The 27,806-nt window shown below is 44.3% G+C and overlaps 1 protein-coding gene across 4 annotated transcripts in view; it reads right to left on the bottom strand.

Annotated features, from left to right (window-relative positions):
- The window catches only part of LOC110485109 (inactive rhomboid protein 2), a 39,583-nt gene extending 11,777 nt beyond the window's left edge, over positions 1-27,806 (bottom strand). For 2 of the 4 annotated variants that reach the window (XM_036940623.1, XM_036940622.1), the window contains exons 1-6: positions 13,953-14,282; positions 11,410-11,571; positions 9,132-9,286; positions 8,446-8,650; positions 3,580-3,792; positions 2,910-3,038 (exon numbers count right to left, since the gene is read on the bottom strand). In XM_036940623.1, the coding sequence (XP_036796518.1) occupies positions 2,910-3,038; positions 3,580-3,792; positions 8,446-8,650; positions 9,132-9,286; positions 11,410-11,571; positions 13,953-14,036 (948 nt within the window). In that variant the 5' untranslated portion in view covers positions 14,037-14,282. Of the gene's footprint in view, positions 1-2,909; positions 3,039-3,579; positions 3,793-8,445; positions 8,651-9,131; positions 9,287-11,409; positions 11,572-13,952; positions 14,283-20,000; positions 20,158-27,570 lie in introns of those variants that run through there. The other 2 variants (XM_036940624.1, XM_036940625.1) reach the window with 2 other exon arrangements.

Consider the following 27,806-nt stretch of genomic DNA (forward strand, 5'->3'; position numbering starts at 1 on the left):
ACACATACAGAGACATATAGAAGAGACAGAAAGAGAGTGAGAGGGGAAAGACGGAGACATATAGAAGAGACAGAGAGAGACATAGAAGAGACAGACATATACATGTAGAAGAGACAGACAGGTACATATAGAAGAGACAGACATATACATATAGAAGAGACAGACAGAGACATAGAAGAGACAGACAGATACATGTAGAAGAGACAGACAGGTACATATAGAAGAGACAGACATATACATATAGAAGAGACAGACAGAGACATAGAAGAGACAGACAGATACATGTAGAAGAGACAGACAGGTACATATAGAAGAGACAGACATATACATATAGAAGAGACAGACAGAGACATAGAAGAGACAGACAGATACATGTAGAAGAGACAGACAGGTAAATATAGAAGAGACAGACAGATACATATAGAAGAGACAGAGAGAGACATAAAAGAGACAGACAGATACATGTAGAAGAGACAGAGAGATACATATAGAAAAGACAGAGAGAGACATATAGAAGAGACAGAGAGAGACATATAGAAGCAACAGATACATATAGAACAGAGAGACAGATACATATAGAAGAGAGAGATATGAAAAGATGGAGACATAGAAGAGACAGAGAGAGACATATAGAAGAGACATATAGGAGACAGAGAGAGACATATAGAAGAGAGAGACAGATACATATAGAAGAGAGAGACAGATACATATAGAAGAGACAGACAGATACATATAGAAGAGAGAGACAGATACATATAAAACAGACAGACAGAGACATAGAAGAGACAGAGAGAGACATATAGAAGAGACAGACAGATACATATAGAAAAGAGAGACAGATACATATAGAAGAGAGAGACAGATACATACATATAGAAGAGAGAGACAGATACATATAGAAGAGACAGAGAGAGACAGATACATATAGAAGAGAGAGACAGGTACATATAGACGAGAGAGACAGATACATATAGAAGAGAGAGACAGATACATATAGAAGAGAGAGACAGATACATATAGAAGAGAGAGACAGATACATATAGAAGAGAGAGACAGATACATATAGAAGAGAGAGACAGATACATATAGAAGAGAGAGACAGATACACATAGAAGAGACAGACAGAGACATAGAAGAGACAGAGAGAGACATATAGAAGAGAGCGACAGATACATATAGAAAAGAGAGACAGATACATATAGAAGAGAGAGACAGATACATACATATAGAAGAGAGAGACAGATACATATAGAAGAGACAGAGAGAGACATATAGAAGAGACATATAGAAGAGAGAGACAGATACATATAGAAGAGAGAGACAGGTACATATAGAAGAGAGAGACAGATACATATAGAAGAGAGAGACAGATACATATAGAAGAGAGAGACAGATACATATAGAAGAGACAGACAGAGACATAGAAGAGACAGAGAGAGACATATAGAAGAGACAGACAGATACATATAGAAGAGACAGACAGAGACATAGAAGAGACAGAGAGAGACATATAGAAGAGAGAGACAGATACATATAGAAAAGAGAGACAGATACATATAGAAGAGCCAGACAGATACATATAGAAAAGACAGAGAGATACATATAGAAGAGAGAGACAGATACATATAGAAGAGAGAGACAGATACATATAGAAGAGAGAGACAGATACATATAGAAGAGAGAGACAGATACATATAGAAGAGACAGAGAGAGACATATAGAAGCAACAGATACATATAGAAGAGAGAGACAGATACATATAGAAGAGAGAGAGGTGAAAAGATGGAGACATAGAAGAGACAGAGAGAGACATATAGAAGAGACATATAGAAGAGACAGAGAGAGACATATAGAAGACAGAGACAGATACATATAGAAGAGAGAGAGACATATACATATAGAAGAGACAGACAGAGACATATAGAAGAGGCAGACAGAGACATATAGAAGAGACAGAGAGAGACATATAGAAAAGACATATAGAAGAGAGAGACAGATACATATAGAAGAGAGAGACAGATACATATAGAAGAGAGAGACAGATACATATAGAAGAGACAGACAGATACATATAGAAGATAGAGACAGATACAAATAGAAGAGAGAGACAGGTACATATAGAAGAGAGAGACAGGTACATATAGAAGAGAGAGACAGATACATATAGAAGAGAGAAACAGATACATATAGAAGAGAGAGAGTTGAAAAGATGGAGACATAGAAGAGACAGAGAGAGACATATAGAAGAGACAGAGAGAGACATATAGAAAAGACATATAGAAGAGACATATAGAAGAGACAGAGAGAGACATATAGAAGAGACAGAGAGAGACATATAGAGGAGACATATAGAAGAGACAGAGAGAGACATATAGAAGAGACAGAGAGAGACATATAGAAAAGACATATAGAAGAGACAGAGAAAGACATATAGAAGAGACAGAGAGAGACATATAGAAGAGACAGAGAGAGACATATAGAGGAGACATATAGAAGAGACAGAGAGAGACATATAGAAGAGACATATAGAAGAGACAGAGAGAGACATATAGAAGAGACAGAGAGAGACATATAGAAGAGACATATAGAAGAGACAGAGAGAGACATATAGAAGAGACAGAGAGAGACATATAGAAGAGAGAGGTGAAAAGCGTGAGAAATAGATGAGACAGAACACATACAAACAAAAACACGCAGATGGCGGCAGCGAAAGGAGAGAGAGAGAGAGAGAGAGAGAGAGAGAGAGAGAGAGAGAGAGAGAGAGAGAGAGAGAGAGAGAGAGAGAGAGAGAGAGAGAGAGAGAGAGAGAAAAGAGAGGCCGAGGCACACGGAGAGACAGACAAACCGAAAGAGAGACGGAGAAAGCAAGAGAAGGACTCAGAGAGAAAAGGTAGACAGAGCACCATTACCTTGCTGAAGAAGACGGACCCGTGAGTGTCTGCAGAGTCCACGGTGTCCTCCTCCAGCCAGCTGGGCCGGGCGAAGCTCCGCCGGGGGAAACTACGACCGGTCTGGGAGCCCACTAGACCTGAACGACCCTGAACCACACACACAACCTGGACGTTATGTGGGACAACATCGAAGACTGGCACGTGGAGAGAGACAACTCAACTCAAATATGACTGAAGTAGAGTGCAACATACACAGATCAACAGAGCGGTCTTTTAAGCAACAAAACAAATCTGTATTTATGTCAGGGACGTAGATACACAACACCATCAAGCATTCATCTGTATTTATGTCAGGGACGTAGATACACAACACCATCAAGCATTCATCTGTATTTATGTCAGGGACGTAGATACACAACACCATCAAGCATTCATCTGTATTTATGTCAGGGACGTAGATACACAACACCATCAAGCATTCATCTGTATTTATGTCAGGGACGTAGATACACAACACCATCAAGCATTCATCTGTATTTCGCTCAATAGCAACACACACGCACACACATACTTTGGAATGTACACTCAAAAGGTAGTCTAGTTTCCTCTAACGATCCCCAGTGATGATCAGGTTGGAGAGGAAACCCCACCCACACTTCACCTAACCCCCCCCCCCGTGCCCGCTCACCCTGAGGAGGTTGGATGCTGCTCGTATACTCATGCGGGCGACAGACTCCCTCTTCCGTTGGGGCAAACGGGCGTAGCCCCCGGAGCGCTGGGAGGTGAAGGAGGAGAGGGAGGTAAACCCCGGGGTGACGGGTCCCGTGTGGGGGGTACGGGGAGGTCGGTCCGTCTCATCCGGGTAACGGAACGCACGCCCCCGAGCTAGGGGGTCCACAATCTGCGGGGGGGGGGGGTGAAATAGAAGCAGACAGACATGGTACGTTCACGCTGATTAAACAGAAATAATCAAATAAATAAACCAATTAACTGTGACATCGTTAGCTTCATCACACACAAAAAAAAGCTACATTGTAATGCTGAAATCCTGAAGGAGGGGACATTTAAGCTAGCTGGAGGAAATTAAATCATGACAACATTGCGCTCCACAGGAGCTGACACAGAACTACACTGACGGCTCCACATGAAAGCGTTACTGATGGCACAATGACATTCACACATCCATAATCCATCTACTAGGAGTGTTCTGAGTGTGCGTCTGTGTGTGCGTGTGTGTTCGCGTCTGTGTGCAGAGGTGCCAGTCAGCGTGAGCGTAGACACTCGTTATGAAGTCTATGAAGACCCGGGTCTTCATAGGTGTTGACAGAGAGCAGAGGAGAAAGATGAACAAAAAGAGAGAGATTGGGAGAGAGAGAGAGAGAGAGAGGGACAGACAGAAATAAGGGGGCAGAGAGTGAGAGACAGAAGGAGAGAGGCAGAGACAGACAGAAGGAGAGAGACAGAAGGAGAGAAAGAGGGACAGACAGAAATATGGGGGCAGAGAGTGAGAGACAGAAGGAGAGAGGCAGAGACAGACAGAAGGAGAGAGACAGAAGGAGAGAAAGAGGGACAGACAGAAATATGGGGGCAGAGAGTGAGAAACAGAAGGAGAGAGACAGAGAGTGGGACAGACAGAAATAAGGGGGCAGAGAGTGAGAGACAGAAGGAGAGAGAGAGAGACAGAGAGAGAGAGGGACAGACAGAAATAAGGGGTCAGAGAGTGAGAGACAGAAGGAGAGAGACAGAGAGAGACAGAGAGAGAGAGAGAGAGAGAGGGACAGACAGAAATAAGGGGGCAGAGAGTGAGAGACAGAAGGAGAGAGACAGAGAGAGAGAGAGAGAGAGAGTTGGAGACGAATAAGCAGCCAGGGGCGAGTGGGTGTGTTGGAGTCGGTGGAGGAGAGCGGAGTGTGTTGGAGTCGGTGGAGGAGAGCGGAGTGTGTTGGAGTCGGTGGAGGAGAGCGGAGTGTGTTGGAGTCGGTGGAGGAGAGCAGAGTGTGTTGGAGTCGGTGGAGGAGAGCGGAGTGTGTTGAGTCGGTGGAGGAGAGCGGAGTGTGTTGGAGTCGGTGGAGGAGAGCGGAGTGTGTTGGAGTCAGTGGAGGAGAGCGGAGTGTGTTGGAGTCGGTGGAGGAGAGCGGAGTGTGTTGGAGTCAGTGGAGGAGAGCGGAGTGTGTTGGAGTCAGTGGAGGAGAGCGGAGTGTGTTGGAGTCGGTGGAAGAGAGCGGAGTGTGTTGGAGTCGGTGGAGGAGAGGGGAGTGTGTTGGAGTCGGTGGAGGAGAGCGGAGTGTGTTGGAGTCGGTGGAGGAGAGCGGAGTGTGTTGGAGTCAGTGGAGGAGAGCGGAGCGTGTTGGAGTCGGTGGAGGAGAGCGGAGCGTGTTGGAGTCGGTGGAGGAGAGCGGAGTGTGTTGAGTCGGTGGAGGAGAGCGGAGTGTGTTGGAGTCGGTGGAGGAGAGCGGAGTGTGTTGAGTCGGTGGAGGAGAGCGGAGTGTGTTGGAGTCGGTGGAGGAGAGCGGAGTGTGTTGGAGTCGGTGGAGGAGAGCGGAGTGTGTTGGAGTCAGTGGAGGAGAGCGGAGTGTGTTGGAGTCAGTGGAGGAGAGTGGAGTGTGTTGGAGTCAGTGGAGGAGAGCAGAGTGTGTTGGAGTCAGTGGAGGAGAGCGGAGTGTGTTGGAGTCAGTGGAGGAGAGCGGAGCGTGTTGGAGTCGGTGGAGGAGAGCGGAGCGTGTTGGAGTCGGTGGAGGAGAGCGGAGTGTGTTGAGTCGGTGGAGGAGAGCGGAGTGTGTTGGAGTCGGTGGAGGAGAGCGGAGTGTGTTGAGTCGGTGGAGGAGAGCGGAGTGTGTTGGAGTCGGTGGAGGAGAGCGGAGTGTGTTGGAGTCGGTGGAGGAGAGCGGAGTGTGTTGGAGTCAGTGGAGGAGAGCGGAGTGTGTTGGAGTCAGTGGAGGAGAGTGGAGTGTGTTGGAGTCAGTGGAGGAGAGCAGAGTGTGTTGGAGTCAGTGGAGGAGAGCGGAGTGTGTTGGAGTCAGTGGAGGAGAGCGGAGTGTGTTGGAGTCAGTGGAGGAGAGCGGAGTGTGTTGGAGTCGGTGGAGGAGAGCGGAGTGTGTTGGAGTCAGTGGAGGAGAGCGGAGTGTGTTGGAGTCAGTGGAGGAGAGCGGAGTGTGTTGGAGTCGGTGGAGGAGAGCGGAGTGTGTTGGAGTCAGTGGAGGAGAGCGGAGTGTGTTGGAGTCGGTGGAGGAGAGCGGAGCGTGTTGGAGTCAGTGGAGGAGAGCGGAGTGTGTTGGAGTCAGTGGAGGAGAGCGGAGTGTGTTGGAGTCAGTGGAGGAGAGCGGAGTGTGTTGAGTCAGTGGAGGAGAGCGGAGTGTGTTGGAGTCGGTGGAGGAGAGGGGAGTGTGTTGGAGTCGGTGGAGGAGAGCGGAGTGTGTTGGAGTCGGTGGAGGAGAGCGGAGTGTGTTGGAGTCGGTGGAGGAGAGCGGAGTGTGTTGGAGTCAGTGGAGGAGAGCAGAGTGTGTTGGAGTCGGTGGAGGAGAGGGGAGTGTGTTGGAGTCGGTGGAGTCGGTGGAGGAGAGCGGAGTGTGTTGGAGTCAGTGGAGGAGAGCGGAGTGTGTTGGAGTCAGTGGAGGAGAGCGGAGTGTGTTGGAGTCGGTGGAGGAGAGCGGAGTGTGTTGGAGTCAGTGGAGGAAAGCAGAGTGTGTTGGAGTCGGTGGAGGAGAGCGGAGTGTGTTGGAGTCGGTGGAGGAGAGCGGAGCGTGTTGGAGTCAGTGGAGGAGAGCGGAGTGTGTTGGAGTCAGTGGAGGAGAGCGGAGTGTGTTGGAGTCAGTGGAGGAGAGCGGAGTGTGTTGAGTCAGTGGAGGAGAGCGGAGTGTGTTGGAGTCGGTGGAGGAGAGGGGAGTGTGTTGGAGTCGGTGGAGGAGAGCGGAGTGTGTTGGAGTCGGTGGAGGAGAGCGGAGTGTGTTGGGGTCGGTGGAGGAGAGCGGAGTGTGTGGGAACTAACAAAGGCACCGCGTCTGGTTGTGGCTCAGATGTAAGCCTGCCTCCTGTCAACACGGCGCCCCGCTCTGCATTGTTTAGGGCAGGCAGGGGGTGCACTTCACTTCCCCTTGAGTGGCACTACCGCCACCTACTCTCTGTGATCTCTCCATTCTGAGTAGAGGTCCAAAAGTCGATTGGAATCGGACGTCGGACACCGAGACAGGTGACGATAGCGTCTTGTTAAGTAAAGTTGATTTGAATGTGCAACAAATACAGTGGCCCCGTCGACAAACAGTCCCTATCCCTCGCTCCCTGGGCACTGCTAATACAGTGCATTCAGAAAGCATTCAGACCACTTGACGTTTTTCGTTACAGCCTTATTCTAAAATGGATTAAATAAAAGTTTCCCCTCAATCAATCTACACACAATACCCCATAATGACAAAGTCAAAACAGGTTTTTAGAAACTTTTGCAAAAGTATTAAAAGTTAAAATCAGAAATAACTTCACATAAGTATTCAGACCCTTTGCTATGAGATATCGATATTGAGCTCAGGTGCATCCTGTTTCCATTGATCATCCTTGAGATGCTTCTACAACTCGATTGGAGTCCACCTGTGGTAAATTCAATTGATTGGACATGATTTGGAAAGGCACACACTATTTAAGGTCCCACAGTTGACAATGCATGTCAGAGCAAAAACCAACTCATGAGGTCGAAGGAATTGTCCGTAGAGCTCCGAGACAGTATTGTGTTGAGGCACAGATCTGGGGAAGGGTACCACAACATTTCTGCAATATTGACAGTCCCGAAGAACACAGTGGCCTCCAAGTTTGGAACCCCCAAGACTCTTCCTAGAACTGGCAGCCAGGCCAAACTGAGCAATTGGGGGAGAAGGGCCTTGGTCAGGGAGGTGACCAAGAACCCAATGGTCACTCTGACAGAGCTCCAGAGTTCCTCTGTGGAGATGGGAGAACCTTCCAGAAGGACAACTATCTGTCCAGCTCTCCACCAATCAGGCCTTTATGGCAGAGTGGCCAGACGGAAGCCACTCCTCAGTAAAAAGCACATGTGAGCCCGCTTGAAGTTTGCCAAAAGGAACCTAAAGACTCTCAGACCATGAGAAACAAGATTCTCTGGTCTGATGAAACCAAGATTGAACTCTTTGGCCTGAATGTCAAGTGTCACGTCTGGAGGAAACCTGGCACCATCCCTACGGTGAAGCATGGTGGTGGCAGCATCATGTTGTGGGGATGTTTTTCAGTGGCAGGGACTGGGAGACTTGTCAGGATCGAGGGAAAGATGAACGGCACAAAGTACAGAGATCCTTGATGAAAACCTGCTCCAGAGCGTGCTGCCAAAGGTGCTTCAACAAAGTACTGAGTAAAGGGTCTGAATACTTATGTACAATGTGATATTAAATGTTTTTTTTTTCATGTTTAATACATTTGCAAAAATGTCTAAAAACCTCAGTTGAATCCGTTTCAGACTAAGGCTGTAACGTAACAAAATGTGGAACAAGTCAAGGGGTCTGAATACTTCCCGAATGTACCGACCCGGTTCTGTCAGACCTAGGGGCTAGGAGCCTACCTTGGGCATCTTGTTTGCGGCGGGTGAGTCCAGGCCCTGGTCCATGCTGATGGGGAGCTCCGGCTCTCTGTACTGGGCCTTGAGCTTGCCGTAGCGCTGGCTGCAGTGGCGCAGGCTCTTCTTCTGCCATAGCTGCTGCTTGGTCTCACAGTCCTCCCCCACCCCGAACCAACCTGCTGCCTGGGCTGTAGCTTGGGCTGTACCCCTGGCAGGAGGGGGAGGGAGAGACAAGGTATTGGAAGAGCGGGAATGGGGGGGAATAGGAGAGAATAATAACAGAGAGTACAACTTGATTATGTCCAACATTCCAAACAGTCAGAAAAGGAAGTCCCCCGTTATATGCCCCCCTCCCCCATTCTCAAAACCCATTGGATGAGAAAGACAGAGGTCCCTCCCCTCTGACCTTCTTTTCCAATGGGGTTTGAGAAGGAGAGAGGATGCGAAGAGCATGCAAGTGCGATTCTCCCACTGTCTTTTCTCTCTCTTTCCCTTCCGTTTCTCTCTCTATCCATCTACAGCCTCTTTCCACCACCCCAACCCCTTCTCATACAGTACCTCCCCTTTCTTTTTGCCCTCTTCCCTCTATACACCCTTTCAGCTTTACCTTCGGCCCTCCATTAGTTTCTTCCTCCCTTTATTTCTTCCCTCTCTCTTCCCGCTTCTCCCTCTCCCCGCCCCCCACTTACTTGCGTATGCTCTGAGACAGGGAGTTCTGTCTGTGAAAGGCTGCCCTCCTGTCCCCAACACTGTGACCTCCTCCACCACCACCATCAGTACCACTGTCAGACAGAGGACTGGCCTGCTGCAGGCTCTCACTCTTCTTCAGGGACGAACGCAGGGGCTGGACACAGGGACAGGGGAAAGAGCAGAGAGTCAGTATACAGGTAGGCCTACTGAGTATTATCCTAGCTCAGAGAGTCAGTATACATGTAGGCCTACTGAGTATTATCCTAGCTCAGAGAGTCAGTATACAGGTAGACCTACTGAGCATAATCCTACCTCAGAGAGCCAGTATACAGGTAGACCTACTGAGTATTATCCTAGCTCAGAGAGCCAGTATACAGGTAGACCTACTGAGTATTATCCTAGCTCAGAGAGTCAGTATACAGGTAGACCTACTGAGCATAATCCTACCTCAGAGAGCCAGTATACAGGTAGACCTACTGAGTATTATCCTAGCTCAGAGAGTCAGTATACAGGTAGACCTACTGAGCATTATCCTACCTCAGAGAGCCAGTATACAGGTAGACCTACTGAGCATAATCCTACCTCAGAGAGCCAGTATACAGGTAGGCCTACTGAGTATAATCCTACCTCAGAGAGCCAGTATACAGGTAGACCTACTGAGCATAATCCTACCTCAGAGAGCCAGTATACAGGTAGACCTACTGAGTATTATCCTAGCTCAGAGAGTCAGTATACATGTAGGCCTACTGAGTATTATCCTAGCTCAGAGAGTCAGTATACATGTAGGTCTACTGAGCATAATCCTACCTCAGAGAGCCAGTATACAGGTAGACCTACTGAGTATTATCCTAGCTCAGAGAGTCAGTATACAGGTAGTCCTACTGAGCATAATCCTACCTCAGAGAGCCAGTATACAGGTAGACCTACTGAGCATAATCCTACCTCAGAGAGCCAGTATACAGGTAGACCTACTGAGTATTATCCTAGCTCAGAGAGCCAGTATACAGGTAGACCTACTGAGTATTATCCTAGCTCAGAGAGTCAGTATACAGGTAGACCTACTGAGCATAACCCTACCTCAGAGAGCCAGTATACCGCAGGCCATGAAAGTAAAGGGCACTTGAAATGGACTGACTGAATATAAATGGAATTCACGCCATCACTGGTATACTACTGGGCTAAATCGTCCCTTGCGGTGTGTGAATCATTTTAAGATCGTGTAAATCGTCCCTTGCGATGTGTGAATCATTTTAAGATCGTGTAAATCGTCCCTTGCGATGTGTGAATCATTTTAAGATCGTGTAAATCGTGCATTGTCGTCAATGGAACATTTGGACGGAAATGCGTGTTAAGTGCATGATTGTTTTGCTATGATTCAGCCCACAGCCTTCCATTGCCTGTAGTGATTACAACTATCCGGTTTAGCTCAGATCAATCACCTTATTCCAGAACAGAAGTGTAAGAATGGCAAAGCAAGGAGTTCTTTTTCTCAGACTTTTTTTTTTTTACAAAACATAGAAGTGATACTAGGAAACACCAGATCATCCTAAAGCTTCTTTCAAAGCCCATTCGTGTCTTTAACGGCGACTTGGCTAACGACTTGTGGAGTCACTGTGGAGTTAACGGAGTATTGTAGGAGCCATGTGAGCTGCATGTGTGTCAGCCAGCAGGGGGTGTGCTTAGCTAGCCAGCCTGCGACCAGAGGCTCTTTGTTGGGGAAACACCCCCCCCCCCCCCCTCCCCACACACACACCCACCCACACACTCACCTACCCACCCATCCATTGTCCCCCACACACACCCTCCCTCCCTCATCCCTTTCCTACACATCCACTCTGCAGGCAGACGCCTAAAAATGATGACCTTTGACAAGTAATGGTGCAGGGAGTGCTTCATGCGTGATTGGACAGATCATTTTAGGCTAAATAACCACTTCATCTGAAGGAGTCCCCCGGGGTGCGCCAGGCCAGCCAGACAGAGACAGAGAAGAGATGTGAGTTAACCAGGAAAATGGATACATGTACCCAAAAATTAGCTCATGTAACTACATTAGACCAGATCAGCTGTCAAATGGCCGTTTATGGGTCTTATAGGGGGGAACAAAGTCAGGATTTTGGGGGTAATTATGTCCAGTTCAGAAAAAACCCTGGCCCTATCTATAAAGGCCAAAATGTAATGACAGGAATCTTCATCAGAGCATCAACTGCCATTTTCCAAGTACAGACCATGTTTCCATAAAGAGGGGTCAAAGTGGAAAGATCAGGTCAAAAGGGGTACCTGCTTGACCGTTTCAGCTCCCTCTTCAACCCTCTCTTCCTCCTCTGGGGCAGGGATGGCTATGACCAGACTGGGCGGCTTCTTGCTCTTCAACCGGCTGTCTGATTGGCTGCCATTAGGAGGAGGCTCCCCCCCTTCCTGTGACGCCATCCTTTCTGAGTTCTGAGGGCAAACGAGAGTAAAATTGATTAATGGCACGTTTGAGATGGAATCTTCTTCAAAGACAAACATTTCTTCTTTCTTCCTCCTTAAAGAGATGTGAAACCAGCGGTGACCCTTTCTTTCTTTCCATTCCTCACAACCCTCATGTCACCTCTATTTCTCCGGAGCCTACAACTTCCACTTTCATTCTCAACCTGCGCAAATGTGGCTCCATTTACAACGACTGATCTACTCAGACACGTCCTACTGAAAAGACAAACAACACTGACAGGCACTTCGAACCATTCAGGATCTAATTGAAGTAGCGACTTTAACACAAACATACTAGCCAAATGACAAAGGACTAGAGGAACTCCTATCTGCAACAAGGAATGACACATTGCCCTGCTGAAAAGAACCTATCACACGTGTGTATAGGGAAGGGAAACCACTGGATTTGAATACCATCCTTTTTCCATGTAAAAGCCCATCACCTAAACCATTAAAAAAAAAACCACAAAAGTAGCCCTCCACAGCACACACGAATGCAGCGCAACCAGACACCAGCGGTCCCAACACCATAAAATCTATTCCCTGGACATCTCCATCTAACTTTCCTCAGAACTCCACAGATATAGGCTAAAGAATATATATTATATGTGCGCATTTGGGCATGCTACTGTGTCTTAAATACACACATTATATGTAGACTAGGTCAGTGGGTCAAGCTGGAAAGAAACCCTATATGATAACTCTTGTCACAACAGAGGCATAACCCTAGTCTCATTCCCCAGGGTAGCGTTCATTAGACACCAAACAAAAGGAAACGGACTGAAAGAGGGAGGGACTACCAGGTTTTGACCAATAAGAAACGCTCATTCTTGTTTTCTGTTGCAAAGCGTTTAAGCGTTTTCCTTTGCACGCCCTAATGAACAAGACCCAGCAATGTGAGGGACTAGGAGCCTGGCGCACTAGCCTCACTCTTGGGTAACAGTCGCTGACCGGCACTACTTAAACAATATCCATCTCACTGGGGCCCAGTAGGTCCTGAGAGAGAAGCCTGCCTTTTTCCGCCACATACATAACAATATCTGTTGAAGGAAAACACTGCCTGTCCAAGCAAATATGCATTAGAAAAACGGCAGGTGTTTTTTCCCCCATGTTAGTTTGATGAGATCCTGGACGAGACCCCATAAATCAGTTACATTAGCAACCCTGTGTGTTAACAACCCTTCTATGCAATTAGTTAAAGGGCTCTGGAGGGCCTCTACCCTGAATGAGTTAACAATAGGTTTTCTGTAGGGGCTGTGACCTCGTCTGTAGGACGCCAGCCCGTCATTGGACAGAAGCATCGTGGTAGGAGCTTGAATGAATGCATGGTGTCAGGTTAAGTTGAGACTGAGGTGACTGAGACAATAGCTTGTTACTTGACAGTGCTAGTGGGGGTGTAGGCTGAAACATGTCATTCCTAGAAAGCACTCACTCTGGGACACATTTTTAGAGAAAGAGCGAGAGAAAGAAAGAAAGAAAGAGAGATATCGCTATCCTTAAAATTCTATCTATATATACCCCCCTACGTAATTATTTGGTCAGTGAAGCTGAAACTTTAATTTTACTCTATACTGCAGCATTTTGGATTCAAGATCAAACACTTATGCATCTAGTTCTGTTATTAGTATTCACTTACGGTGTCTTTCAGATTACTTTGTTTCCAAAAGAAATGAATGGTAAATCATGTATTGTGTTATTTTGGACTCACTTCTATTGTAAATAAGAAAACAATATTTTTTCTGAACAATTCTACATTAATGTGGATGCTACCATGATTACGGATAATCATGAATGAATCGTGAATATTGAGTGAGAAAGTTACAGAGGCATAAATATCATAACCCCCCCCCCCCAAAAAAAATGCTAACCTCCCGTTACTGGTAATGGTGAAAGGTTAGTATGTCTTGGGGGTATGATCTTTGTGCCTGGTATGATCCTTCTGCCTCTCACTCATCATTATTCATGACTAGATTACACTGTTTGGACTTAAGACAGCCTGCCCAAGCATTTTCTATGCAGAAAAATCCCTGTATAGACCTTCCAGAAAAGCAAACTTCAATTTAGTCCTGCAATGATTAATGGACTGACTGCCAAGCCATGTGCACAGGAAGACCATCATGAAGTGTTTACATACCGTAACACCATGCAATAACTATCTCTGAAAGCCACCCCGAGTCCCTCATCTCTAAATGAGATGTTACTTAAGGACCACAGTGGAAATAAGTCGTCAACCATTGTGTTCACCCTCGAAGATTCTTAAATCAAGTGCATCATTTTGTAGGTGTACCTTCAAGTGATCAAATAAACTAAACGCAACTAAAAATACATTCAATATCAGTACAGAGGCCTACCTTTCTTATCTGCTCAAAGCCACAACCATAATCATGCCTTCCTGTCCCCAGCTTCAAGTCTCCGTTAGAAATCATCATCATCATCGGCCTCTGGACCCCCACTCAGAGCTCAATTAGTCCTCATTCTTCAGGCTTCTTGAATTGTGTCATTGTATCTTTTCAAGATTGCAATATTCCTACAGCGGTATTCTCCCTGGTCAATACGTGTCCATTATAGATCTAGTCAAGGTCCTGAAACCTTGGAGTTGCAATAGCAAAATAAAAAGGGCCTTGGTGTCAACGTCGGGGAACGGCAGCAGGAGGGCAATCAAGCCCGTGGCTGTGAGAGCAGAATAGTACAGAGACACGTTGGGGGATGGGAGAACTCATATGTTCCTATGGGACCGGGTCAGGCCCACACCCTCTCACATAATGAAATATCCAAGGCTTTCACTAATGGAGGGGTTTTAACAGTGTGGTGCCGTGCTTTAGTGGCAGACAGTTGCTAGCCGCACAGTCTGTCAACGTGGAGAAGGCTTTTATCGTTTCCGCCGGGAGACAGTCAAGGAGTGAGTCAGGGTGGTGTTGTTTTGGTCGAGTGGAGAAAGAGAGAGATCAGTCTCATTGTTGACATTGTCTCATTGGGAGTCACATTCTACATGCATGGGCCTATGGAAATAATACTCGCAACGTCTATCCTCTGCATACTGGATTGCCCATCTTTATGTATATCTTTGTGATATGAATCCTATATCTTCAGCCATATCTTAACAATTATGAGTCAATCAATGTCAACACCATCCATAACAGATAATGTAGTGTGGAGATGACAGATTACCAGAACCAGAATAGCCAAAACTCAAAGGTTTTCCCAGATTGCTCACTGAGATTACCCTGTTGATGACAATGAGAGTTTTGACACATCTATTAGGACAATACCTATGTGACTGGTAGCATGAACAACAGTCAACACCTATTCTAAGCCAATACTATAACAATAGCCTGGTTGTCTTGCCAACAGATCTTGGATAGGATAACAATAGGTCAATGACCGACCTGCGATGTGGGTTGGGTTTTCTATAAATTGTGTCATCATAGTTTTTCCCCTCCACAGCCAAAATACATTTAGGGAGATTACCGAGCAACATAGAAGTGATTTTCAGGCAATACTGGAACACTGCGCATCATCATCTGCAGTCCCCAGGGAAACAACAGCTCCAGGATTATGATTTCCTCACAGGGGGGAATTTTTGTGTTGCTGCACATTCAGATGTTGACTGAACATTTACCCAATCGTTAGAGAGCGAGTGAAAAAGCATGATAGTAGCTACTAGATGGTGGCATAAGGGTATGTTTTCTTGATCAATATGGAACATTTGTAACAAATGATTAACTGAGTCCAGAGGGAGTCTCACTCACACGGTAGTCTGGGAACAGCAGATGTGACAACACAGCCCAAGGCCCAAGGCTTCCACAGTAACTCCCAGCACACGGAGCACAGTACTGTAGATTGTTAGTTCCCAGTCTCTCTAAAACACAGTGTCACAATAGTCTTGTAAAAGAAAAGGTGACAACACAGCTCATGATGCCATACATTGAGTGTACAAAAAATTAAGAATACCTTCCTAATATTGAGTTGCAACCCCCGCCCCCTTTGTCCTCAGAACAGCCTCGATTCGTCGGGAGCATGGACTCTACAAGGATGCCGGCATATGTCGACTCCAATGCTTCCCACAGTTGGGCAGTGGACCATTCTTGATACACACGGAAACTGTTGTGGGTGGAAAACCCAGCAGCGTTGCTGTTCTTGGCACAAACCGGTGAGCCTGGCACCTACTACCATACCCCGTTAAAATATTTTGTCTTGCTTATTCGCCCTCTGAATGGTGCACATACACAATACTCAATTGTCTCAAGGCTTTAAAATAATTGTATGACCTGTCTCCTCCCCTTCATCTACGCTGATTGAAGTGCATTTAACAAGTGACATCAATAACGGTTCATAGCTTTCAACTGGCCAGTCTGTGTCATGGAAAGAGCAGGTGTTCTTAATGTTCTGTACACTCAGTGTACACACTAATTCCAAGTCCCAGCACAGTCACACATCCCAGTAATGAGTCACAAATGTGTAGTGACATACCCAGGGTGACAACCATAGTGCTCCTATCACATGACTCATGTATCACAAGCTCCCACACTCCCAGTCTCTCTCTCCACCCCCTCTCTCTGGGGACTTCAAAACTAATCTGTCCAATTCTTTACATTGGGGCCAGTGTTGAGAGTGGAGCTCTTGAAGATGTCATGACTGCGAGCAGGGTCATTGTTATTAGGACACACACACACACACACACCGGTATACATTTTGCAACTGAAAATGAAAAACGTCTTATGGGACAAGCACCAGTTAGCCCCTCCCTGTTTCAGTCTGGTTTCTTTTGTTGGGTGCCTAATGAACATGACCCTGGCCTTAAGTCAATAGCAGATTAGCGTCAATGCTTCATTTCCATACTTGGTGTTTGGTGCCATCGTGTGTTCCTGTACAAGTGTGTGTGAGTGTGTATCCTGCGGAAAGTGCGTGTCTGTCACCAAGCCCCTATAGCCCACAGAGTGCTACTGTTGCATGTTAACGTGACGCCAAGCACAGCTGCCACCGCACACCACAGCCCTGGACACAGGCAGACAGGAATGTGCTTGTTCAGAAATGGCTAGGTTTGGTCGCCACCGGTGATAGCTAGTTACAGTTAGAAGTGGTAATGGCTTAGAGCCAAGTTCCCAAACAGACAAAGGCAAGGGCAGTCGGTCTCATGTTTCACTTTCTGTCATAGGCTTCAATGATGAACAGGTCAGCCCAAATACAGTACAGCCTGGGTGAGTTTAGCTACAAGTACCAGTCAAAAGGTTGGACACACCTACTCATAGAAGGGTTTTTCTTTATTTTGACTATTTTCTACATTGTAGAATAATAGTGAAGACATCAAAACTATGAAATAACATATATGGAATCATGTAGTAAGCAAATAAAAGTGTTATATTAAAGTAGCCAACCTTTGCCTTGATGACAGATGTGCACATTCTTGGCATTCTCTCAACCAGCATCATGAGGTAGTCATCTGGAATCCGTTTCAATTAACCAGTGTGCCTTGTTAAAAACTTCTTACGGCTGCAATCCCGTTAACGGGATTGATATGACAACAGCCAGTGAAAGTGCAGGGCGCCAAATTCAAAACAACAGAAATCTCATAATTAAAATTCCTCAAACATACATTTATCTTATACCGTTGTAAAGGTAATCTTGTTGTTAATCCCACCACAGTGTCCGATTTCAAATAGGCTTTACAGCGAAAGCGCCACAAACGATTATGTTAGGTCACCATCAAGCCACAGAAAAACACAGCCATTTTCCCAGCCAAAGATAGGAGTCACAAAAAGCACAAATAGAGATCAAATTAAATCACTAACCTTTGATGATCTTCATCAGATGGCACTCATAGGACTTCATGTTACACAATACATGTATGTTTTGTTTGATAAAGTTTATTTTTATATAAAAAAATCTGAGTTTACATTGGCGCTTTACGTTCAGTAGTTCCAAAAACATCCAGTGATTTTGCAGAGAGCCACATACATTTTACAGAAATACTCATCATAAATGTTGATGAAAATACAAGTGTTACAAATGGAATTATAGATATACCTCTCCTTAATGTAACCGCTGTCAGATTTCAAAAAAGCTTTACGGAAAAAGCAAACCATGCAACAATCTGAGAATGGCGCTCATGAAAACATTTTAATTATCCGCCATGTTGGAGTCAACAGAAATCAGAAATAACATTATAAATATTCCCTTACCTTTGATGATCTTCATCAGAATGCACTCCCAGGAATCCTTTGATTTGTTCGATAATGTCCATTATTTATGTCCAAGTAGCTACTTTTGTTAGGGTGTTTAGTACACAAATCAAAACTCTCGTGCAGATCCAGAACGTCGGACGAAAAGTTCAAAAAGTTATATTACAGGTCGTAGAAACATTTCAAACTAAGTATAGAATCAATCTTTAGGATGTTTTTGTCATAAATCTTCAATAACGTTCCAACTGAAGAATTCCATTGTCTGTAGAATAGCCATGGAACGCAGGTCGCTCTCATGTGAAATGCGCGTGACCAGGACCTGGCTCTCTGCCAGACCACTGACTCAAAGAGCTCTCATCCAGCCCCACATCACAGTAGAAGCCTCACTCAAGTTTCTAAAGACGGTTGACATCTAGTGGAAGTGCAACTTGAACCATATCCCACTGTGTATTCGATAGGGCTGAGTTCAAAAACTTTTGAACTGGTTTTTGCCTGCCATATGCGTTGTGTTATACTCACAGACATCATTCAAACAGTTTTAGAAACTTCAGAGTGTTTTCTATCCAAATGTACTAATAGTATGCATATGTTAGCAACTGGGACTGAGGAGCAGGCCGTTTACTCTGGGCACTTTATTCATCCAAGCTACTCAATACTGCCCCTGCAGCCATAAGAAGTTGAAAGTTAATTTGTGGAATTTCTTTCCTTCTTAATGAGTTTGACCCAATCAGTTGTGTTGTGACAAGCTGGGGTGGTATACAGAAGATGGCCTTATTTGGTAAAAGACCAAGTTCATATTATGGCAAGAACAGCTCAAATAAGCAAAGAGAAATGACAGTCCATCATTACTTTAAGACATGAAGGTCAGTCAATGCTGAACATTTTAAGAACTTTGAAAGTTTCTTCAAGTACAGTCGCAAAAACCATTGCGGGCTATGATGAAACTGGCTCTCATGAGGACCGCCACAGGAATGCTTCACAGAATTCGAGTAACAGACACATCTCAACATCAACTGTTCAGAGGAGACTGTGTGAACCAGGCCTTCATGGTCAAATTGCTGCAAAGAAACCACTACTAAAGGACCAATAATAAGAAGAGACTTGCTTGGGCCAAGAAACATGTGCAATTGACATTAGACCGGTGGAAATCTTTCCTTTGGTCTGATGAGTCCAAATTTGAGATTTTTGGTTCCAACTGCTGTGTCTTTGTGAGACACAGAGTAGGTGAAAGGATGATCTCAGCATGTGTGGTTCCCACCGTGAAGCATGGAGGAGGTGGTGTGATGGTGCTTTGCTGATGACATTGTCAGTGATTTATTTAGAATTCAAGGCACACTTAACCAGCATGGCTACCAGAGCATTCTGCAGCGATACAGCATCCCATCTGGTTTGCACTTAGTGAGACTATAATTTGTTTTTTAACAGGACAATGACCCCAAACACACCTCCAGGCGTGTTTGACCAAGAAGGAGAGTGATGGTGCTGCATAAGATGACCTGGCCTCCACAATTACCTGACCTCAACCCAATTGAGGTGGTTTGGGATGAGTTGGACTGCAGAGCGAAGGAAAAGTGCTCAGCAACTCATTCAAGACTGTTGGAAAAGCATTCCTCATCAAGCTGGTTGAGAGAATGCCAAGAGCGTGCAAAGCTGTCATCAAGGCAAAAGGGTGGCTACTTTGAAGAATCTCAAATATAATATATATTTTGATTTGTTCTACACTTTTTTGGTTACAACATAATTCAATATGAGTTATTTCATAGTTTTGATGACTTCACTATTATGATTATTCTACAATGAGTAGGTGTGTCCAAACATTTGACTGGTACTGTACATGGCTACATGCTTAAGAGTGTCGGGTTCCAATTAACCTTCCTTTGTGTTCTACGCTAAGACTCTAAGACTAGATACCTATGCAGAAGTTTCACTTGTTGCTGTGAAATGCACGACAACATCCACTGAAGAATATACTGTAGCTTCAATGGCATCTTGTGCAGAGCAGCGCAGATGCTCAGCTGTACAATACATCCATTGTTCTCCATCACTTCTTCAATGAACACCAACTCTTGACACACAACATATACGTTTCAAAGTGCAGGAAACACAGCTGTTTCAAACAAATAACAAAAATGAAACCAGTTAAATACTGTATCACCACATATTTTGTCACTTGACATAATTGTCACACATTTGGAGCTGTGGAACAGCGTTCACACTTACTGCTCGCCTCGCCTCCAGAAATGGGTGTTGCCTGACGATCGGTCTCTGTTACCTCCAACCACTCGCAGCAGGGCGAAAGAGGAACGGTCCTTCAGATGATTGCCTCATCTCCACATCCTGTGACCAGTAACATCTCTACCACCCTGATTGCTGCAACCTGAAAGAGCATTTGAACCACAAGTCAGAACATAGTAGATAAGTACCCACCAAGAACTTTGAGAGACTTGCGAGAGGCTCGAGATCTTGACAAATGTCAGACTTCAATAGATTTCAAAAGGACTTGTGCAAATTGCGCAATATGTCAATAGCATTCAAGATCTAACTTGCATGTGCATGGATGAACGGGCAAAAACAGTCATCTCTTCATACCAGGGGGGCGAATCAATCGAATGGTGTCGGAAAGTAACTTCAGAATGCATCGATACATCAGTGTAGCAGCTGAAATCACCCCTCACTCTTGTCCACCTAAACACAATGTGTGTGGTAATGACAATGCTCAAATGGCTAGTTATTTCTTGTGATCAAATAGTTGAAGAACTTTTGTTGGGAAAAATACAGTAGTATGCCAGGTTATTTGACCTCAAAAGCTCTTCTGTCATTTTGAGCAATTAAAAGCTTCTCAGAGAAACTACAGAATTCTTGTGAGTGATTTGACACAGTATTCTTGGTTAGTGTTCTACTGTAGCTGGACAGGAAATGTGTAGTCCCATAACTGAAACTGAATCTGCACTTCCCAGAGCATGCATGCAGGTCCAAACTTGCATGGCGGGAAGCTTACCACAAGTATCGCAGCTCCATCACCCCTACCGAGACCCCTAGCTGCCTTCAGGGGCCATGAACATTTTGAATACACAAGACACCAAACGCAAAACAGGGCTACCTTTCAAACTAGATCCAACATAGACCGTGCTGATATCTCCCAGTTACACGGCATGTCATGTTTTTTTTGGCTTGTCGTGGGTGCAGCCGCATTAGAGAGCAGTACAGCACAAGGAGGAAGCCAGCCAGCTAGACAGCCAGCCTCCAGCCTGTGGAATGAGTCTCTGGCTCACTCAGAAGATGAGAGCGACCTGGAGAAGACACAGAGGGATACTACGGGGTGTGTGACACACATTCCCCCAATATTCACAGACATTTAAGTCAGATCCCTTCCCTGGATCAGTGGGCATCAATTAGAAAATGGATGAAGCTTTGAACTTCCGATGCTCTGATGTTCATGAGAATCAAAGTTAACGTGTCAAAGTTCAAAGTGCCACTACCAGAGCGGCCTTGCCTCCTTTCAGGTTGAGGTTGAGGCCCTTTTCCTGTGTCGTGTCGAAGCGAAAGATGATGTGTCAGACAGTATGGAAGCTGAATTTGCATAAGTTGGCATTACCATGACATAGCAGGAAAAAAATCCCAATGAGCCCACAGATACTACTGGGAAGAGGCCTGTCGCTAGGAGAGACTCAAAGCTGATGCTTTCTGGCAGGCATGTTGTGGCACAACAGTTGAGAACTGGAGCTGAAACCTAGGAGGGGCAGTGGGATTGCAAGCATGACTCAATAGAATCCAAGGGGGAGGAAAGACAGAATGGACGACTGTAGGCCTGAATGGTCATTATCCAGTTTCAATCTAACCATGTCATTGCGATGAATTACCTGACGCATGAAAAAATATGTCACGACTGGGCTGAAATGGCAGGACAGTTTTATAAATGTCGACAAACAATTTGTTTGTTCGGTATGGTCTAGGATCTTTGTGTGTCTGTAAAATGTATTATGCTAGCAATGGCTGTGGAAACACCTTCATGCTCAAATATTATAAAATATATACATGACAAGGTATGGGTGGTAAACAGATAATCGCCCTATTTGGTAAAAGACCAAGTCCATATAATGGCAAGAACAGCTCAAATAAGCAAAGAGAAACGACAGCCCATCATTACTTTAAGACATGTATGTCAGTCAATACGGAAAATGTCAAGAACTTTGAAAGTTCCTTCAAGTGCAGTCGCAAAAGCCATCAAGCCCTGTGATGAAACTGGCTCCCATGAGGACCAGTCACCTCTGCGGCAGTTTATTAGAGTTACCAGCCTCAGAAATTGCAGCCCAAATAAATGCTTCACAGAGTTCAAGTAACAGACACATATCAACATCAACTGTTCAGAGGAGACTGTGTGAATCAGGCCTTCATGGTCAAATTGCTGCAAAGAAACCACTACTAAAGGACAGCAATAATAAGAAGAGACTTGCTTGGGCCAAGACACACGAGCAATGGACATTAGACCAGTAGAAATCTGTCCTTTGGTCTGAAGAGTCCAAATGTGATATTTTGGTTCCAACCGCCGTGTCTTTGTGAGACACAGAGTAGGTGAACGGATGATCTCAGCATGTGTGGTTCCCACCGTGAAGCATGGAGGAGGAGGTGTGATGGTGCTTTGCTGGTGACACTGTCAGTGATTAATTTAGAAATCAAGGCACACTTAACCAGCATGGCTACCAGAGCATTCTGCAGAGATACGCCATCCCATCTGGTTTGCGCTTAGTGGGACTATAATTTGCTTTTCAACAGGACAATGTCCCAAAACACATCTCCAGGCTGTGTAAGAGCTATTTGGCCAAGGAGAGTGATGGAGTAGTGCATCAGATGACCTGGCCTCCACAATCACCCAACCTCAACCCAATTGAGATGGTTTGGGATGAGTTGGAATGAGTGAAGGAAAAGCAGCCAGCAAGTGCTCAGCATATGTGGGAAGTCCTTCAAGACTGTTGGAAAAGCATTCCTCATGAAGCTGGTTGAGAGTTGCTACTGTCTATATACATAGACTTGAAATCACTAGCCACTCTATACCGCTCTGACATTGCTCATCCATATATTTATATATTCTTAAATTCCTTTACTTAGATTTGTGTGTTTTGGGTATATGTTGTGAAATTGTTTGATATTAATGGTTAGATATTACTGCACTGTCGGATCTAGAAACACAAGCATTTCGCTCCACCTGCAATAACATCTGCTAAACACGTGTATGTGACCAATAAAATGTGATTTGATTTGAGAATGCCAAGAGTGTGCAAAGCTGTCATCAAGGCAAAGGGTGGCTACTATGAAGAATATAACATATATTTTGATTTGTTTAAAACACTTTTTTGGTTACTACATGATTCCATATGAGTTATTTCATAGTGCTGACGTCTTCACTATTATTCTGCAATGTAATAATAGTAAAAATGAAGAAAAACCCTTGAATAAATAGGTGCTCTAAAACTTTTGACTGGTACTGTACATACACATACAGTGGGCTCCAAAATTACTGGCACCCCTGACTGTCAATGCACAAAACACTTAAAAATATAAACAATATAATTATAGAGATGAACTCAAAATACCAACATGTGAGAAATACTGTACTTGATTAATGTTTCAATGGAACCAACCAAAATCATACAATTATTTAATACAAAATACATTTAACCAAATCAAGGTTTCATAATTATTGGCACTCCTCATTTAGTACTTAGTGCAACCACCTCTGGCAAGGATAACAGCATAGAGTCTTGTCCTGTAATGTTTGACACATTTGGAGGGATTTTGGACATGCAGATCTATGCAGATCCTTTCAAGATCCTTCACATTCTTGGGTTTGCGCTTATCAACTGCCCTCTTCCACTCAGCCCACGGGGTTTAGATTGGATTGAGGTCCGGCGACTGAGATGGCCATGGCAGAACATCGATTTTGCTGTCACAGAACCATTTCTGTGTGGATCTTGAGGTATGTTTCAGGTCATTGTTTTGTTGGAAAGTCCAACACACATCTTTAGAATTTTTAAATAATTGCCCTGACAGTGCTCAGTGGTATATTCAATCGTTTGTGGATCTTGTAGCCATTACCGGGTTTATGAAGGACTACGACCATCTGTCTCTTTTGAACTGCCAGTTCTTTTCTTTTCTTCATGGTGTTGGATGACAAAGGGATATTGCATGCATGTTACCTCATTTTTATACCCTAGTGAAACAGGAAGTGATGTAAATGGCTCAATATAGTTCCTTAAGACTTAATTTAAATTGTGGTTTAATTTTAGTAGATGTTAATTACAATAATATTTAAGGATGCTATTAATTGTGAAACCTTGATTTGGAGGATATTGATTTTTAATTAAATCAATAAATTATTTTTGTTGGTTCCATTGAAACATTAATAAAGTACAGTATTTCTCACATGTTGGTATTTTGAGTTTCTCTCTATAATTATATTGTTTATATTTGTTTATGCATTATTTGTGCCAGCAATTTTGGAGCCCACTGTACATACATACATACCACACATACAGCGCATTAGGAAAGTACTCAGACTTTTTCCACATTTTGTTACAGCATTCTAAAATGGATTAAATGGTGTTTGTCCCTCATCAATCGACACATAATACCCCATAATGCCAAAGCAAAAACAGGTTTTTAGAATGTATTAAAAATAAGAAACTGAAGCATCACATTTACATAAGTATTCAGACCATTTACTCAGTACTTTTGTTGAAGCAACTTTGGCAGCGATTACAGCCTCGAGTCTTCTTCGGTATGACGCTAACAGCTTGGCACACCTGTATTTGGGAAGTTTCTCCCATTCTTCTCTGCAGATCCTCTCAAGCTCTGTCAGGTTGGATGGGGAGCCTCGCTGCACAGCTATAGGTCTCTCCAGAGATGATTGATTGGGTTCAAGTCCGGGCTCTGGCTGGGCCAGTCAAGGACTTGTCCCGAAGCCACTCCTGTGTTGTCTTGGTTGTGTGCTTAGGGTCATTGTCCTGTTGGAAGGTGAACCTTCGCCCCAGTCCGAGGTCCTGAGCGCTTTGGAGCAGGTTTCCATCAAGGATCTCTCTGTACCGTGCTCCGTTCATCTTTCCCTCAATCCTGACTAGTCTCCCAGTACCTGCCGCTGAAAAACATCCCCACAGCATGATGCTGCCACCACCATGCTTCACCGTAGGGATGGTGTCAGGTTTCCTCCAGACGTGACGCTTGGCATTCAGGCCAAAGAGTTCAATCTTAGAGAGAATCTTGTTTCTCATGGTCTGAGGGTCTTTAGGTGCCTTTTGGCAAACTCCAAGCGTGCTGACATGTGCCTTTTACTGAGGAGTGGCTTCCATCTGGCCACTCAACCACAAAGGCCTGATTGGTGGAGAGCTGCAGAGCTGGTTGTCCTTCTGGGAGGTTCTCTCATCTCCATAGAGGAACCCTGGAGCTCTGTCAGAGTTGCCATTGGGTTAATGTTCACCTCCCTGACCAAGGCCCTTCTCCCCTGATTGCTCAGTTTGGCCGGCCGGCCAGCTCTAGGAAGACTCCTGGTGGTTCCAAACTTCTTCCATTTAAGAATGATGGGGGCCAATGTGTTTTTGGGGACCTTCAATGCTGCAGAAATGTTTTGGTACCCTTCCCCAGAACTGTGCCTCAACACAATCTTGTCTCGGAGCTCTACGGACAATTCCTTCAACCTCATGGCTTGGTTTTTGCTCTGACATGCATTGTCAACTGTGGGACCTTAGATAGACAGGTGTGTGCCTTTCCAAATCATGTCCAATCAATTGAATTTACCACTGGTGGACTCCAATCAAGTTGTTTAAACATCTCAATGATGATCAATGGAAACAGGATGCACCTGATCTCAATTTCGAGTCTCATAGCAAAGGGTCTGAATACTTACGTAAATAAGGTATCTTTTAAATTATTTTTAATACATTTGCAAAATATTCTAAAAACCTGTTTTCGCTGTGTCATTATGGGGTATTGTGTGTAGATTGATGAGGAAAATGTTTTATTTAATCCATTTTAGAATAAGGCTGTAACGTAACAAAATGTAGAAAAAGTCAGTGTCTGAATACATTTTTTTAATGTACAGTATTTAAATAACCATCATATGGAAGTAAACTTGGAGTTACACAACGATATGTTGTGTGGTCCTCCCACTACGACTCGGGAAAGCATGTCATTTATTATACTCCTTTTCAATAAATATCAACAGTCTTATTTTAATGACAAGATGATCGATGCTTGGCTGCCGTTTAACAGACAAAAAATGATCTCGCTCTTAACCATAATAATCTCACCAGTGTATGTGCAAGCTGTTGGCTAGAGCACACAAGCCAAGACCCGAGTGGGAACATTTGCAATATAACGCAACAGTTTGTGACAAAACCATCAGTAAAGTTGAATATGCGATGGTCATTTTATTTTGGAACATGGGGATTTGACCGCAAAAGTCACATTTTTATCCTCAACAAGTCATTTTGATGGAAACATCTCTGGTGGGAAAACAAGCATATTGTTTTATGCAGCTTTTAGAATATTTGCATGAAAATCTGCTGACAATTGGATGAAAAACTAGCTAGTGTATCACTTCTAAATGTTTGGAGAACCAACGTTGTTTCTGATTCCAGTCAACCATGACCATTTGACTTGTTCTGTGTCCCTACTGTGTCAACCTGCAACCTAGGCATTTACATAGGTTCCACTTCGCTCTACTATGCTTCGTTAGCTTGACAGCAGGTGCACCTGTGGTGTAGCAGAACTTACAGTTAAAGACGACTGATGCAGATGTTGTGGGTCAGTGGTTGCTTATCGACATTCTATTCTTTGTTCCCTCTGAAATGCACTGCAGTGTGCATAATTCAAAAGGGAGAGATCTGTAAGACTCCATTGTTTGAAACACGAATGAATAAAATAGCACTAATGATAGCCTGCCTAATTGAGGAATGGATTGTTTATTGTAGGCCTGTCTTGAACTACATATCTGCAGATTTCTACCAGTTTCTCAGCTCTGCAACAATGGTTGTTATAAACTAATGGTATACCAATCATTTCAGACTGGGTTAAAATGATATTTTAGCCTTCACATACAGATATAATACTCATATCACACATTACTTTCTCACTATTTAACCCCAGGAAGAAATGTTAACTCATGTACATTAATCTTACAGTTTACAGTCAGTGACGGTGTGGCAAACATCTATCAAACGGCATGTTCGCGTATTCATATCATAACTTTGGCAACAAGATAAGAAAATTATGTAGCAACTATTTAACAATGTTGACCTGCATTTAACAGTGAGAGCCTGCATAATTCAGTAAAAAAAACGATACTGTATCCTGTCGTGTCAACACACCAAACCCTCCCACGTTTTCTGGAAAAATGGGAGACCAACGGGAATTCTAACGTGAGGCCAGTTAGCGGGCGTTTGACGGAAGTTGAACGAAGGTTTGTATGTGAAGATAAAATTGACACATTTGACTAAAGTTAATTCTTTTTTTCCACCCGGAGCAGCGGAATGAATACGCACGTTAAAACGTGCCATGATGTCGTTTACGGTCCTTTTGAGAATCCCAATTCCGATGTTGAAATAGTTCAAATGACTTTATAATTAATTTTAATGTGACTTCCTCCCGTCTACACTTTCCCTATTGTTTCCCTATCTGAAACTCCGATAAGAGGACTGGTAAAAAAAAAAAAACACACACACATTGTGCCCACCTTTCGATCATAAACACATTTTGAAAAAAACTATTCAATGTTGGATGAGAAAAATAGGCTACTCACCTGTAAGGAAATATATATATATACGTTGCTTTCATCAATGTTGCTCGGAATAAGATGCAATTTATGTTCCGAAAAATCATACAATGTTGCACCAACGTGTTACTTTCCTTCTCTCTCCAAATATCCTGATTTCGGCGGTGGGCGGAGACTAGACAGGACTAACATATCTGATAACTGACAGACACACACAGAAGTCAAGAATGGTTTAGAAATAATATGAATATAGTACAGCTATG

The sequence above is a fragment of the Oncorhynchus mykiss genome, chromosome 13 (assembly GCF_013265735.2).
Source record: "Oncorhynchus mykiss isolate Arlee chromosome 13, USDA_OmykA_1.1, whole genome shotgun sequence".
Classification (NCBI taxonomy): Eukaryota; Metazoa; Chordata; class Actinopteri; order Salmoniformes; family Salmonidae; genus Oncorhynchus; species Oncorhynchus mykiss.